Source organism: Pseudorasbora parva, chromosome 22, assembly GCF_024679245.1.
Source record: "Pseudorasbora parva isolate DD20220531a chromosome 22, ASM2467924v1, whole genome shotgun sequence".
NCBI lineage: Eukaryota > Metazoa > Chordata > Actinopteri > Cypriniformes > Gobionidae > Pseudorasbora > Pseudorasbora parva.
Genome location: NC_090193.1, coordinates 25854680 through 25871974, shown reverse-complemented (window position 1 = coordinate 25871974; position 17295 = coordinate 25854680). Strand labels below are relative to the sequence as shown.

At 38.7% G+C, this 17295-nt stretch overlaps 1 protein-coding gene across 2 annotated transcripts in view; it reads right to left on the bottom strand.

Annotated features, from left to right (window-relative positions):
• Positions 1–450: 450 nt before the first annotated feature.
• The window catches only part of arhgap46a (Rho GTPase activating protein 46a), a 34523-nt gene continuing 17678 nt past the window's right edge, over positions 451–17295 (bottom strand). For both annotated transcript variants that reach the window (XM_067430966.1, XM_067430965.1), the window contains 8 exons: positions 12795–14094; positions 9864–10488; positions 6626–6718; positions 3729–3802; positions 3437–3636; positions 2251–2342; positions 1992–2161; positions 451–1894 (listed from right to left, as the gene is read on the bottom strand). In XM_067430966.1, the coding sequence (XP_067287067.1) occupies positions 1700–1894; positions 1992–2161; positions 2251–2342; positions 3437–3636; positions 3729–3802; positions 6626–6718; positions 9864–10488; positions 12795–14094 (2749 nt within the window). In that variant the 3' untranslated portion in view covers positions 451–1699. The remainder of the gene's footprint in view (positions 1895–1991; positions 2162–2250; positions 2343–3436; positions 3637–3728; positions 3803–6625; positions 6719–9863; positions 10489–12794; positions 14095–17295) is intronic.

Below are 17295 nucleotides of genomic sequence, written 5' to 3'. Positions count from 1 at the left end.
ATTCAGCAAGGATGCCTTCAATTGGTCAAAAGTAACAGCATAGACATGCTGTTTTTTTCTTGTTGTTCTGTCTATTTTTGTTTGTTGAGTTCTATTTCAAATAAATACTGTTTCTTATTATAATTCTATTCATTCAGAGAATCCTGAAAATAATAATAATAATTCAGGATCGGACAAAAATATGGTTTTGCATAGAATAATTTCTGAAGGATCATATGACACTGAAGCTTTTCCCTCACAGGAATAAATTTCACATTAAAATACATTGATATAAATAAATAAAATACAGCCTTGGTGAGCATAAGAGATTGATTTCAAAAACGACCCCAAACTTTTGAACAGTAGTGCATTTATATAAGGAAACATTATATAGGTATATCATATAGGGCTTATTTTTTATTTAAGAGTCATTCCAAAACGCCACCCCTAAAATATGAAATAAACAAATAATATCTTTGTGAAACTTTATTATACTTATTTCTCAACATTCATTTCACACATAATACACACACAATCCAAAGGTTGTATAGAATATTTGCACCATACACAGTCTATAGCACTAAATACAAAATGTTTTCTATTTTCCAACAACTCACCACCACTCAGCTCCATTTAGAAGTAACGTTGGTAAAATAAGCAGCACTATTTACAAGCTTTATTTACATGCAAAGACTCACAAAGAACATGAATACACGAAGGGTACCTGTGTTTTTTAGATAAGCCATGGATTTTTATTTATTCTTTTCCCAGATTTTACATTTTAATTATTTAAAGGCTATTTCACAAACATCATAAAATGGCATATCATTTAATTGTCACTTAATATATTTAATTCATTTACAAACTTTCTCAGACGTAGTACTTCCAAATGGTATGTATGAGGCCGTGGACTTCCAATGGGAGCTGAAAATGTTCCATTTCATGACTCTGGACAATTTTGCATAAATGACATTCCTGATCATCAGGGAGTAGCAGTTTCTTAAAAACAAATCATAAAATAAAATGAAAAACTTTCACTTCTTAAAATACTGTATATTATTGGATAGAGTATGAAAAAGTCACACTCAATCAAACAAAACCTGTTGTTTTTCTCTTTTCTATAGTTACTCTTAGATCAAACTAAGAACAAATACAATGCTCATACATTTGTCCTGTACATAACAGATGACATTTTCTTCAAAATCCACAAAGATACTGTCAGAGAACAAATAAAATAAACAAATAAACCGTTTTCTTACAGTCTGTCACTATGACTTACTATACACAACAAGCAGACAGCGTTTGAGTGCTCAAAGCAATGCATCCATGCAAGTTACTTTTAACTTTGACCCTTGCAATGCACATTCATGTATGTCAACCAATAACAATTCGTGATCTTCACAACTGAAGGTTTGCATTTCTTTTTTTCATGCATTTCTCAAACATGCAAAGAACTTGGGATGAAGGCATGAACTTTCTGCCATGTTACCATCAATGAATTTCAACTTCACTAGTCTTTATATCCATGAGGTGGGCAGAATACACCTAACTAACAAACAAAGTTAACAGTGAAGTTGTGGAGTTTTCCAGTTAACATAAAAATTTCATTTTCACAAACAATCATTCTTAAAAGTGTACTTTTGTCTTGGATTTTGTTTAGTTTTTGTTATATTTGTGTGGAAGGTTGGCTGTGTATGATTCATGTAGTGCCCGTTTAACTTTAAACGATGCCCTCTATGAAGGTTGTGTCCAGATGAACAATGAGCATTCGCAGGAAAGACATCTCCTTGCGGGTGTTCTCGAATATGACACGGGGGTCATCCGACTGGCACCGAAGGCAATTAGGAGCCATTACCATAGCAAGGTTGTTCACATCCATTTTAGTGACTGCAACATTTGCAGGCTGAGCAAAAACCTGAGGAAGACATGGGACATACATAAGTAAAATAAGATATTTCTTGTGCATTTAAAAGCGTCGCTGCCCATTGTGTGTGTTTGAATATTGTAGCTACCTGTAGGAAGTGGATGAAGTAGCACAGCACCAGTCGGTTGAGCTCAGGCAGCAACTGCACCACACCGATGGCTGCCACAGGGTCATCATAGTTACTGACACACTGCTTGTAGAAATTCATAGGGATAAGAGGCTCTTCCAGCTCACGGTACCAGAGCTTCATCAGAGAGGCTGAGGAAAACATTGGTATAAGATTTTTTAAACATGTTTGGTATTTGACTGGAATGCCAATAAATATTGTCATGATAATAATTACTCACCAGGAACATTGGGGTCTGACAAATTTTCAGGAATCCTCCACTGGTCCACCTGTAGCTTCAGTGCATTAACTTCATCAATGTCACCAGGGACCCTGATGGTTGAAATTGTAATGTTACACTCGAGGTCCACCAGAGGGAGACAGCACACCATAATTATAAATGAAGTGACTGTGAGAGTAGGGCAAAACTTGGTGTCCCCCAATGTTTTATAGTTCGCAGAGCATACTTATAAACAGTCCCAAGACATAAATATACGACAGTATTGGGTAAGCTACTTTGAAACTGCAGTTTACCTAGCAACAAGCTATTCATAATTTGTAATGTTTAAAACAAGAGATTGATCAGTCTTATATTTTAGCTGAAACTCAATCTATTAATAGGTGTAGAACACTGCAATACAAGTGGATGCTTAGGACATGTGCAGAACCCCAGTTAAATCTAATAGGACTAATAATCCCAACATTTTGTTCAGTCTGTGGTGTAAAAGGTTGCATTAGCAATTAAAGGAAAAAAAAAGCACGAGGTCAAAGTGTCTGAATAATTTTATCAATTTTAGTCCACTGTATGAAGAATTTGTGGGTATATGATGTCACAGTTTACTTGATTTTGCTATCCTCACTTACATAAATTAACTATAGTGTCCTGCACCCACTAGTAAAAATTATATCAAGTGTCTGAATATTTTTTGGTTTGACTATGTATACATGCACATTGGAGGGTGGGTAAATTGTATATCTTTTATTGTATACGATTTTACAGTCTGTATTGTTCTTGGGGGGTTCTATAACAAAATAATAAAAACAGAGATGGAAAAAGGAGGCTTTGATTAGTTCAACTGTAGTTAACGAAGTTCCTCTGGAGATTTTTTAGGGCACAAAGTCCTTTTAAATAAATTAACAATGTGATTTATTTTTGCAGTCAGAACAAAAATATGCAATCAGTGTGACTGAGTATTAAATTTGAACATTTTGGATAAAACTGGAAACTAATTAATACATACTACAGTTTAAAAGTTTTTAAAATACTTTTATTTAGCTGTGCAGTTGTCAAATCCCTGAAAAATGTAGTTAAGTTAGTAGTGTCGCACCTATTAATTATAATTATTTACTTGTCAACAAACGTGCATAGTAAAATATAGTCTGCACTTATATTCTGCCTAATTAGCAGTAAGTTGAGCAGGTCTTACCTGAATATCCCCTCAGTCTGAGCTCCACCCAGAGCCAGCACATACTGAGACAGCTGCACTTGCACCCATGGCAACTTTCTGTCTGGGAAGAGTTCACTCTGCCGCTCCATCACTTCCTCTAGAGAGCTGCCGAATAGTGAGGGGGTCATGATGGCACGTCGACTGTGGTCCACCTCCTCCAAGCTGGGCTTACGGAGACCCTTTATGAGAAAGAGGAATTATTACCCATTATCTTCTCTTTTTTTTTTTTTAAACATCTGATTCTTCTTCAGTGTATTTGTTAAAAACTCACCTTTTTCCCTCCAGTGACAGCAACTTTCTGGAGCTTCCGGTGGCAGTACTTGGCATATGTGCTGATGGGGAGCGCTAGAGACAAAAAGACAAGTTATTCCTACTATTCTTAGACACGAGACCTGCACAGACTAATCACACAGATTTACATCTAATGCATAAAAACCTGTTTTACAAGGTTAACACTTGAAATGAGTCACTTTTCTTTGTCTGGAACATGAGTTTCATATTGCTCCGTAATAGTTGTTATGGCTCCAGCGACCATGGGCTCACAGCGGCACGTGGAAAGTTAAGCACTTTAAAATGAGTCACTTTTTTTTAACAATGAATGCAAAATGATCTGGTTCCATCAAAAGTGTGGAGGAGGAAATCCAGCCTGCACATTCTGTTAGTAGTGACTCATCAGATCAACATGTGAACTAGAGAAGAGGAAACGGACGGAGGGGTTTTCTACTAGGCTGCGTTTCATCAATGTGCTGTTTTGTCCTTCTCTTATGTAAGAGCAAAGGACTATAAAAGTAGACATCGCAAAACATTTTCCATTACTTAGAATAAATGATATTCGCAGATATCACAATGTCAGATTCTGAAACAAATTCCAGACTTGTAGAATCAGTATGATTTATTGTACATTCAGAAATGTTGAATTTATAGCAGTCTATGCTCAGTATTTTAGAGAAACCACAGCCGGTCTTTTCAGGACTCCTCTGGTTTCACAGGAGAGCTTCATAACTCCAAAGTTAAATCCATAGGGGGCATTTTCTAATACCGTCACTGCAGGCTTTACGAATCTTAACTAAAGGAGCCAGATGGTAAAAACTTGTGCAGCAATAAAAAAGCATCTTTTCTGGAATGCGCCCCAAACTCGACACCCCTTCAGATTTATGGCAAACAGGTGACACACATGCGTTTGACACAGCCTCTTGTTCATTTCCCTGCACCAGACTGCAATTATGTTTAATGAGAGATATTGCATCATAAATATGCCCTTGATCTCCCTTGTTATTCAGATTCCTGAACCTAAACAGTTCATTTACAGGGTAAACATACGGATTCTGCTTCATTCCGAATATTTTGCATGACTAAGTGCTGGTGGTCCGGCTCTGAAGCAACAGCTTGCCCTAATTTGAAAAGAAAGGCAACAAAGTGAAGGAAAGCCAGAGGAAACAACAATCTTTTCAGAGGCCACAAATGAGACCACACAGATCTTTGTGGTGACTCCCTATGTCAGAGAGATGAGTAAATTCCTGTTTTACAACAGACCTTGTCATCAGGGCTTTCAGCTTAACATCCCAATAAACTTCTCAGCTGAACCGGCCCTCTAACTTTGAGAATCCCACCATTGTGACTCACACCCATCTGCAGCACTATCAGTGAAGTCGACCCACTTATCTGGACATCTGCCGATCAGATCCAACTGAATGACTCAAAATCATTGCAGGCCACAGCAGACTTATGAGCCATATCCTGCTCCTTCAAGTGGCCAGTGGCTAGTCTAATGATCCTGTGACTAGTGGTTCATGAGTAGGTCTGCAGCAGTGTCTGTGAATCACTCTTATGCCATGCCCGCAGGCAGGCATTGAAAATCAGTGTAAGGGATCCTCAATGTGGTCAATGCCACAGCTATGCGTAGGCAGGAATCCGATTAGATCATCAGGGCCAATCATTGTGGTAACAGTAACAAGGTCAAAGTGTCACCATATGAAGGCACTGTCATTTACTCATTAGAACACGTGATCCACACTGTCCAAATTGTATAGTATTATTGACATGTCAAATCTATACTCTAATGCAGCGGGATGCATCCACAAATGAAGAGCACTCAATTTATATTTACAGAGAACTGCCTAATAATATCTAATTCTTCTTCGGTGTCTTTCATAGTGGTACATTAAATCTCTAGTTGATCCATTACATATTCCAAATATCTTAAACATCTCTCAAATGTCTACTTCAACAGACTTTCCTCTGAACAAGGTTACTTTAAGGTAGAGACGCACCAGTCTCACATCTTTCCGAATCCAAACCAGTTGAACCAGCAGGGTTCGGAATCTAATCGGATTTCTAAAGTCAGCTGCGTGTTCATGCTCTCGTTTCAATGGTGAAGTAAAATATCCGCATCTGCATCCTTTCACTCACTCGTCTCATTACCTCCGTTAAATAGTGCTTGTATTGCCCATAAGTCATTCCTGCAGATTTCACACTCACACCAAAAGCGCATGCACTGCTAATCTATACACGTGGGGTGCACAAACCGCTTCTTGGTCTCAAACAGTTTAGAAGTCGCAAGTGCTAAAATAAGTGGCTTACTTAAACGGTCAAATGCATACAAAATTGTCAAAATTCTCGTCTTGGCAAGTACTGAGTTAAACAGTCAGTTTTGAAAAGTAAATAGACTAATTGAGAAAGATAACCCAAGTTGTGTAGCAGTATATTGGATTCATGAGTTGCAGTGACAGCAGTCTAATATTCCTGCTGCTGTCTGTCATGTTAATCAATGAACAAAAGCCAAAGAAATTCACTATGCTCTTGACCAAATCATTTTTAAATCTGCATTTCATTTTTATTATAAAACTATCCAGTGTTATTTAACATTTGGTTACCTTAATTTTTTGTAGTATTTCTTACCTGAATAACCTACTGTTAGACCCACCTGAAAAACTTAAAGCCATGTTTATTTCATAGCTCTCTATTCTATTGCATTTATTTGTGCTGCTGTTTGCAATTTGTTCTTATTTTATTACTGACTTTGTACTTGTGGGTTTTTTATGCATTGAAAAAAAGTATATTTTTGTTTGTGTATGCTGTCAACTGTAGTTAGAAAGAAAATCGGTATCGTCAAGTCACACTTACCAAAAAAATGGAAACCGTAATCAGACAATAAGGAAACAGTCATACCTTCTGCTTCCTCCTCTGAGCTCTGTTTTCTCTTCTTCCTTGACTTTGAGTTCTTCTTCTTAATATCCTGCTGGTCCAGTATGTACTGGGTTACTGCAAAGGAGACAAAAAGCAAACATTTTTAAAAAATGTTACTTATCCATATATAAAATACTGTTTTCTAGGGGTGATCCCGAATAGTCAAAGATTCGATGCATCGATATGCGGTGCTGAATTCGACCACCGATCTCACGGTCGAATCTTCGCAGGTGTTAAGCAGGCGCCTTTAAAATTCGAACACATTCAATGAGTGTACACACACCGGTGGCGGCATTTGGTGCCTGTCGGAGGTGACTCAGGAAGTTGTTTAAAATCCTGCCGCGCCACAGAGCGCCATTTCAAGGTTTTATATTTAATTTATATTTCCCTCAAATCGTCAATGTATACGGATTTCACCATGTGCTACAAGATCGTGCAGCTCTTCTGTCAGAAGTCGATTCAAAATTGAGCTTGTGCATATATAATATGCATGTCTGGTGTGAGATCCTGAGACACGGCGCTGATCTTCGCGTGCGGTGTGCCTTTAGGCACAATCGGCTTAGGAACATGCATGTAAACGCACTCAAGTTCTCTTTTCCTCTCTAGGTAGGTAATTTTTTTTTAGGTTTATTAGGTTTAGTTTATTAGTAGACTAGTATTGTGCCTCTCCCAACCCATTCACACACACATAGATGATTCGACTATCAGTCGACCATAGAAATTCTGATTTGAATGTGTAAATCCTTAGTCGAGGTCACCCCTACTTGTTTTACTGTTTTTACTGTTACTGTCTTAGTAGCACACCCCCTACTAAGTTTTCAGCCATTACTCCAATCTTAGGTGTCAAAAGATCCTTCAGAAATCATTCTAATATGCTGATTTGCTGCTCAAGGAAGATTTCCATGTTATAATCAATGTTGAAAAAAGTTTGCTTTTTACATTTTACATTTAATTATTTAGCAGACGCTTTTATCCAAAGCGACTTACAAAAAAAGGGGAGAGTAATAGAAGCAACAGAACAGACAAGGCCAAAAACCTGTAAGAGCTGTAAGAAATCTCAATTAATTAGCACAATACACAACAATTTTTTTTTTTTTTTTTTTTTTTTTTAAAGACAGACATCTACAACAAAAACTCACGTACGCAAAGTGCCGAACACTGGATTTTGATAGCTATGATAACTGTTTGATAGCTATGATAACTGTTTGATAGCTATTGATAGCTGTTTAATATTTGTGTGGAAACCATGATATATATTTTCTGGATTTTTGATGAAAAGAAAGCTCAAAAGAAGAGCATTTATAACATTAAAAAGTCTTTACTGACACTTTTGGTTAATTTATGCATCCTTGCTGAATAAAAGTATTAATTCCTTTTTTTAAATCTTACTACCCCAACATTTTTACTGTGACTTGGGGGGGTTTGTTCACACAGGATGTGTTCTTTACATTTTTAAGATGCCGCAACAAGTTTTAAAAATGTGTCTTGAGGCCTTCCGTTCCATTCAGTTGAGTGTTCATGTCACTGTTTTAGAACACAAGAATGTGTTCTGTGTGAACAACTTGATGATTTGGCGAGACACACTGCCTGTAGCCTAGTGTATGGGTCAGAGTCTACATACAGGTCCTTCTCAAAAAATTAGCATATTGTGATAAAGTTCATTATTTTCCATAATGTAATGATAAATTAAATTTTCATATATTTTAGATTCATTGCACACCAACTGAAATATTTCAGGTCTTTTATTGTTTTAATACTGATGATTTTGGCATACAGCTCATGAGAACCCAAAATTCCTGTCTCAAAGAATTTGCATATTTCATCCGACCAATAAAAGAAAAGTGTTTTTAATACAAAAAAAGTCAACCTTCAAATAATTATCTTCAGTTATGCACTCAATACTTGGTCAGGAATCCTTTTGCAGAAATGACTGCTTCAGTGCGGCGTGGCATGGAGGCAATCAGCCTGTGGCACTGCTGAGGTGTTATAGAGGCCCAGGATGCTTCGATAGCGGCCTTAAGCTCATCCAGAGTGTTGGGTCTTGCATCTCTCAACTTTCTCTTCACAATATCCCACAGATTCTCTATGGGGTTCAGGTCAGGAGACTTGGCAGGCCAATTGAGCACAGTAATACCATGGTCAGTAAACCATTTACCAGCGGTTTTGGTACTGTGAGCAGGTGCCAGGTCGTGCTAAAAAACGAAATCTTCATCTCCATAAAGCTTTTCAGCAGATGGAAGCATGAAATGCTCCAAAATCTCCTGATAGCTAGCTGCATTGACCCTGCCCTTGATAAAACACAGTGGACCAACACCATCACTGACTGTGGGTACTTGACACTGGACTTCAGGCATTTTGGCATTTCTCCTCCAGACTCTGGCACCTTGATTTCCGAATGACATGCAAAATTTGCTTTCATCCGAAAAAAGTACTTTGGACCACTGAGCAACAGTCCAGTGCTGCTTCTCTGTAGCCCAAAAGTGTCTTGACCTGGGGAATGCGGCACCTGTAGCCCATTTCCTGTACACGCCTGTGCACGGTGGCTCTGGATGTTTCTACTCCAGACTCAGTCCACTGCTTCCGCAGGTCCCCCAAGGTCTGGAATTGGTCCTTCTCCACAATCTTCCTTTTCCGGTCACCTCTTCTCGTTGTGGAGCGTTTTTTTGCCACACTTTTTCCTTCCCACAGACTTCCCAATGAGGTGCCTTGATAGAGCACTCGGTGAACAGCCTATTCGTTCAGAAATTTCTTTCTATGTCTTACCCTCCCGCTTGAGGGTGTCAATGATGGTCTTCTGGACAGCAGTCAGGTCGGCAGTCTTACCCATGACTGCGGTTTGGAGTAATGAACCAGGCTGGGAGTTTTTAAAAGCCTCAGTAATCTTTTGCAGGTGTTTAGAGTTAATTAGTTGATTCAGATGATTAGGTTAATAGCTCGTTTAGAGAACCTTTTCATGATATGCTAATTTTTTGAGATAGGAATTTGGGGTTTTCATGAGCTGTATGCCAAAATCATCAGTATTAAAACAATAAAAGACCTGAAATATTTCAGTTGGTGTGCAATGAATCTAGAATATATGAAAGTTAAATTTGTATCATTACATTATGGAAAATAATGAACTTTATCACAATATGCAATTTTTTTGAGAAGGACCTGTATATACACACACACACACACATTTGTTTTTATAACTTGATTTTTAGTTAACTGACAAACTCACTTTTCTTGTCATTGGTTGGCTCCATGTGCCTCTGAATGTAGCCTTCCAGGTAACAGCAGAACTTGGGTGAAGGAGCGAAGAAGGCAAGGCACACAGCCATAAGCTCCCAGCCTGCTGCCAGACTGCGTGGGCTGGTGTTGCCTGTGGTCTGCCTCACAAGCTGGACATAGAGCTCATCCCTCAGGCCCTGCATGCCCCAGCATTTAGTGACAATAAGGAGAGCCGCATGCCGCCGGTCCAGTCGTGAAGGTCGGTCTCCCATGTATGCCTGAACTAGCTTAAACATCTCGCAGGCTTCTTTACGCACAGTGCGGTCATTGGTCATCAGCATGGGTTTCTTGATGGACCCGCGGTTCCAGGACAGCATGTTTGCGATGGAGACTCGACGGCGGAATAGGCCCTGGGTGTGCATGTTTAGGTGCTTGCTGGCCCAATCGGCCATGTTGGCGTCTGGGGGTGGTGGCTGACGGAGGGTGGCGTAGGATAGCTGGTAAGCCCCACCATCACCTGCCTGCAAATTGGTATCGCTGATTGCGTGGCGATGAGGGCCGAGTGAGCCCGTTCGGCCATCCACAATACCTTTCTTTCTGCTGTCCAACTGAACCTTTGGCTCCAGAGTTGCAGCCTACAAAGGAGGAGAAACACAGTGAGAACAATGGTATTTATAAAAAATATATATATTTCTCCACAGCTTCAGTTTGTTGCAACTGCGGTTTACTGAACTTGACTCTCTGTCCCTCTTTAATGCTCTGCAATAATTGCAGGAGCACTTAAATTCATAAATGAACAAAAAAACTAAATCACAAACTCCAAAACAAAAACGATTTAAATAATATTTCAATCCTGTATAGATGAAGTATGGCCAATCGCTTGCATAAAAAGTCCTTCTACAGTCAGTCGTTTCTCCTTTCATGTCTTTAAAAAATAGTGCAAATCAAGCAATGGCCTCATTTTGATCCCTAGAGGAATTTTGTCCTGTAATAAGGTCCCTTATGCAGTCACTGCTTCTCTTGCTGTACTGAAAGCTGTATTCCTGTTATAAAATCCAGACACAACGTGTGTGCCAACTTCACTTTTATACCAAATATAGAGGATTTATGACACTGTGGGTCATTTAAGCAAGACAAATTAGAGTTCACATTTGTAAAAACAATGTTGGTCTATTAAAACCATGTTTTTCTATATATATTAAATGTAAAGATCTGCGATATATTAGTGTCTATACATATAATACATATATATTTATTATATTCCTTAATTAATATTTAGAATTTGCTTTAATTTTTATATTTTCAGGTTTCATTTGAATTTTCATATAGAAAAAATATTTAGACTTAATTTATTTTTATTTCACATTCAGTGATTTTAGCTTCAACTTGCACTTATTTAATTTCAAATGGCTGCTACGGCAACATTTTAAATACAATTTTTAGTTTCAAGTTTAATTTGATTTATTTTTTATAATTTTACTTCACCTTTATTTCAATCAACAATCCTTTCAATTTTTAATAGTTTAAGACAACAATAACAACACTGTAGAAGGATTCCCCATGACAAACAGAATCTGAGCATATTTTCAGATTTTCTTCAAGTTTATTTACTCTCATCTATCAAAGGTTTTGGGAAGTAGCCCATTAAAATTGTCAATGTGGTGAAAAGGCTTATACACTAGGGTATGAGGTGACCTATGATATCATCAGCTTATGGAACAATCCCCAGCAGGTACCAAACCCCTATCGGCTGCCCCATAGACACACAATTGGTGGGTACAGTGACCACGCCTGTCCAGGACCCAACTGTCCCGTATGTGTCAGCGATGCTACCATATGGGCCACAGTAGCATCCTTCCTGCTCAATAGGCTTCGTGTTTTGCAGCTCCGCTTCATTCTGGCATTTCACCCATTACCCTGGCAGTTCACTGCTGAACTCGTATCAGAGGACCGTGGGGGGTGGGGAAGCTGAGCGCGACGAGAGTAGATATCGTCGCCTCTTTTTAAATAGGTAATGAAAACGTTTGAAACGATCAGTACCTGTTAGTTTCAAAGCCCCAAAATAATCCCTTTCATGTTTCTAGAGCTGATTGAATCGAAACCCTAATATTTCGTGAAGGCATTTGAGAAGTACGGTCCTCTGGGCCCCTGGCTGTTGAACAATGCAGATAGAATTCATCACTAAGGGAGGACAAATTACAGCTTTGCTACGGGTCAGAGCGGCAGTAACCGTTCCTTTGAGTGAAATCATTGCCCTTAACTAGAATCATGTGCAGCCGAGGACTTGCTTCTAACTTGCCTGACTGCAATGTTGAATACACAGGAGAAAGATGTTGTTATACTGCTTGTTGCCTCATTGCAATTTATGTTTTAGACTGAAATAACTACAAGACTGATATTTTAAATCACTATTATGGTATAATGGCTTGTGTAAGGTGTACACAATAAACTGTTTCTAAAAAAGACTATAGCAATAAATAAATAAAAATCAGACAGGCATAAAAAACTTTAACCAAAACAAAACACTCTTAACAATCCCACATAGAGATTACACAAATACGACATCTGGTTTTTAATGATGCTGAAACTCAAGATCTGTGGAAAATACACTGTGCCAGAAGTTCATACATATATTCTCTATAAAATAACAGCTACTCCCCTTGAGGATGTGTAAATATTAGGCTCATTATAAGTAATTGATAGTTTACCAGAAGATTGCCAGTAACATTTTACTGATTTTGTTAACATTAATGTATCTAAACTATAAATATACTATAATTCATAATATTCCTAACCCTGTAACCAATGTTAAAAAAACTGCAAAAGCAGTGTTGATTGTTTGTTTATGATACCAAACTAATGTTAACAAATTGAACTGTATTGTAAAGTGTTACCAAATCATTCCTACCAAACAAACAATGAAAGCATTTTCATGTTGTACCTGTGAGGGAGGTCCAGCAGTCTCAGGTGAGGACAAAGTCAAACTCTTCTCAAGCGTGTCCACCTTTTCGTAAGTCCGTTTCTGCCGTCCTGGAATCTCCAGAGATGTGAAGGTCATACTGGTATGACTTGTCCTGCTTAGTGACCTGCCGCAAGAAGCAACGTCCTCCCTGGAGGAGCACCGTCCCACGCTGTGTGTACGCTGTGAGGAAGAGCTCTCAGACATCTCTGAATCCAGACTAGCTTTGGTCTCCCGCATGGTATTTGAGCGACTGACCACCTCCCTCATCTCTTCCATCAGGCGCTCGTTCAGGGCTGAAAGTTCCCCGGCGCTGCCCACAGACCCGGGTCGGCCCTGGGCTCCAGCACCTATCCTCCTCCTACTTTTCCTCCGAAGGCTAGGAGACGGGCCGGTTGAGTAACCTGAGTCCTGGTAGCTCACGGCGGGAGGCGGTGGTGTGGAATAGTCCTGAGATCCTTGGCTGCCCTGGCGGCTGTGGTGCACTTCCATAGCTCTGAGCACACTTGCTTCTAGGATCCTCCATGACTGCTTCTTCTCCAGGCTGGCGGGTTCCTTCTGAAGTCCCCTTGTTGGGAGAAGCAGAGACTCGGATGCTGAGGTAGGAGAAGGGCTGGGAGAGGGGACCGGTGAGGTGGAAAGGAGCCCTTGTTTGGGATCAACATTGACCATGTGCTTGATACACTCCAAGCCTGCTGGACTATAGTCTGAAGGGTTCCTCTTGTGTCTGGATCCGGTGTGAGACTGACCAGGGTGCTGGAGGAGTTTCATCTTCTGGAGGCTGTGATTGTGTCTGGATGGGCCATTGTGTAGATGAGCACCTTCAACCTCCATATCTACTGGAGGCTCATCGTAAATGGGGCAATCAGCTGATGGATCGTCATAGAAACGTGCAGTTGCTCCATATTGAGGAGATACTGGCCTAGGTGAGTTAGACTGTGGTCGTAGAGATGCTGTAGAGTCCCCAGAGGTCACAAGGCAGAAGCTACCATTGCTCGCCTTCCTCAAGTGGTGGGCCTGCCTAGAGTCTGCTGCTATTTTTCCTCCTGGTGTGGTTTTGTAAGACTGTGGGGAAAGCATGTAGCCTGAAACAGATTTGACGCTGCCAGGATTGAGTGTGCAGGCACTATGGTCACTGGCTTTGTTCTGTGGGAGATGAAGGGAAGCAGCTCCGCTGGTTCCTCTTGTCTGGCTTCTGCCAATGCTGCTGACCTTTACCAACATGGCGGCTTTGGATCCTGGTGAAGGCTGCCACCTCTGAGATGTGTCTTTTTGCTCTTGCCTGTAAAAAGGAAAGGAAAAGAAATGAATTTCATTTTGTCAAAAAAAAAGAAACCCTAAAACAAGGCTGTGTTAAAAAGCTAACCTACAAAGCCAAAACCAATCATCTTTATGGTGTCTTTAACAAGTCTAAAACAGCAATCTCCATGGTTGTCTTTATCATCCAGATAAGTCTAGCCAAATTCTTAGCAATTTATGTAAACTAAGGGTCTGTGAAGAGTATAAAATGTATATTTAAACACCCATAATGCCATTGTCAGGAAAACAAAACCATGATTGTTCAACGGAAATAGATTTCAAAACTACAATGTTTGAGTGTAAACCAGTTTTGTGGTGAAAATGAATGTGGTTCCTTGAATTGTTCTTATTCAAGTTTGCCTACAAAATGTTATTGTCAGTACACCGATCTGCTTCTGCTTGTAAACCCAACAACTCCCACAGCTTCAGTATTCCTAGACAGTGGTTCAAACTGAAGACAAAAGAGCTAATCTGTTCACATCAGGCAGGCTAATTATTTAGACACAAATGTACTCACTACTCCCAACAACTTCCTGACTTGGCCTCCTAAATCCTCCACATTTTTTAATTTACACACTAATCTTCAAAATTAAACAACATGCATTATTGTAGTAATTTCCTATGAAATGTTAGAAAATACATAGTGAAAACACAAAATAAGTGATAGGTGTTAAAAAAAAAGATAGTTAATTACTTGCAGCTGATGCCTAATCAAGCAAACAGAGTAGTAAATACTTATTTTACCGTTATTGTGTGAGGAGATGAACGCCTGTCCTGTATTGAAATAAACCTACAAGGGATATGATTTCGCTTTTCGCTTTTATGTACACAACTGGATACAACACAAAAAACCCCCAAGAAATCCTCTGATTAAGAGACCTACTCTGGGGATTTTTAATGAGTCACTTCTCAAATGAAGCACTCAACTCTTATCTCTTACCTTCTTTCTGAGTTTGATAGAGTTGATCTGTTTTGTTTGTGTTAATAGAATGTAGAGGTGTGGGAGAAAGCAAGACTAATTATTGCCAGACTGTAGGTAAACACTTATTTAGCCATTACATTTACTATGATAATCCACTGTTTTGAAACAAAATGTGAAACAACACCAGAACACTGCAGTGGAAGAAGCACTTCCCTTCTCTACGCGGAGGCTTTTTCTCTCATTGGAATGGTTCTCTTTTCTTCTCAAATATTTGAATATAAACGGCCATTTGAAATGCCACACAGGTACAGCATATCGGAAGACTGAAAGTCAGCCATCTGGCAGAACCCTAAGGCAATTGTAAAGACAGTCCGACGTGACAACACAACAATCAACAATGTTCAAAGTCTGCCACACTAATAGAAAGACTTGACACTTGAATCACACAGAGTGTGAATGTTTAGCTGGTGTTGGTTTTCTCGAGGTAGTGACACAGCCATTGCTGTATGAGTGTTACCCACCAAAGAGAAGACACAAAAGGGCTAATTTCACATGAAAGGGCAGCTACTTATTTACAAATGACATAACATCCTCACAGGGTCAATTTAATAATACAGCAAAGTGATGGGTATGATTTTAATTTGTAATGTAGATTTGGGTCTTCAATGTGACACCAACATCCAGGAGAGATGTTTATGTAAGGCCCACAGATTAAACGTCCTGTTGTTTTATTCATTCCGCCAATGTGAGCAAACAGGCAGCTCAATTTCATGTCACAGGGATTGACTGGTAAAGAGTTCAAAGGACAGACTACACAGCACAGAGGAAATACTAATGTAGAAATACATTTAGTGCTAGCTTTACCACTAAACGTATAAATTGTTCCTCAGAAATGCAAATGTAATGTACACTACTGTCAAAAGTTTGGGGTATGATTTTTGTTTTGTTTTTGAAAAGTATTTTATGCTCACAGAGGCTGCATTTATTTGATCAAAAACACAGTAAAAGCTGTATTATTATGATTTATTATTAGAATGTTAAATAACCAATTTTCTATTTTAATATATTTTCAAATGGTACATTTTTCTCTGTCATGGCAATGCTGAATTTTCAGCAGTCTTCAGTGTCACATGATCCTTCTGGAATCATTTTAAAATGCTGATTTGGTGCTCAAGAAACATTTCTTATTATCAATGCTGAAATCTGTTGTGCTACTTATTTTTATTTTATATTTACAATTATTATTATTATTTTTTAGGATTTCTCAATGAACAGAAAATTCAGATACTTTTATTGGAATAATAGCATTATGTCTTTACTGTCACTTTTGATCAATTTAATGCATCCTTTCTGAATATTGTTTTTCCCAAAGACCTGATAAACACTAGTAGTGTGGAGAAACTGACCTGTCAAGATTTTTTTTTTAAAACAACAACATAATAAATAATTAATTAATTTGAACCCGAGAACATGGTCTGAATGAACAACATGCAATACTTTTTCAATAATTATACAGTACATCAGTGACATTTAGTTCACAGACTTTACACAGACATGGAAAAAGACACCAGTAAAACTCAAAACCTGTTTAAACATGTACCCAAACAACAGTAAGTTTATACACTGCCTTGAAGCTTTTGGTTGAAACTAAAAACATATTGGTAACACCCTCTGACATTTAAATACGGTTGACTAAGAGGCCCCAAAAAATGAGTAGTAAGTTACCCAAATAATTACCCATCAATTTCAAAAGGTAAAAACAAAAACAAAAACAACCTATTTTGACACCTGACCAGATATAATGTCGGCAGAATAACTTCATACAAAGCAAAATAAATATCTAAATTCAGTCTGACTTTTGGATTGTTTGCTTTCTGAAAAATAATGAAATCTATAATATATTTCACTTTACTTTCCCCAAAAGAAATGAATGAAGTTACTACAGCAACCAAGACTTCTTGTCCCTGACACTAAAGCATGGCACCAACACATGACGTGTTGCAGACTGTTTTTATAAATACCAGCGGTAAAAAAGTACTTCGTGACCATGAAAGTGCTGAAGAACAAAAACTAGTGAAATGAGAGCGGAAGAGAGAAACTGAGAGATTAGTCATGGGAGGCTGCTTGGTTGGTATTAGAAACAACGTTGGCATTCCTTCCACTGATCACTCAAATGTGCCGGGATTGTTTAAATAGCAGGACAATGCGTAGTTGTTAAGCGTCATGGCAATGGTTCTTTTAATCTAATGTTTCATAATAATG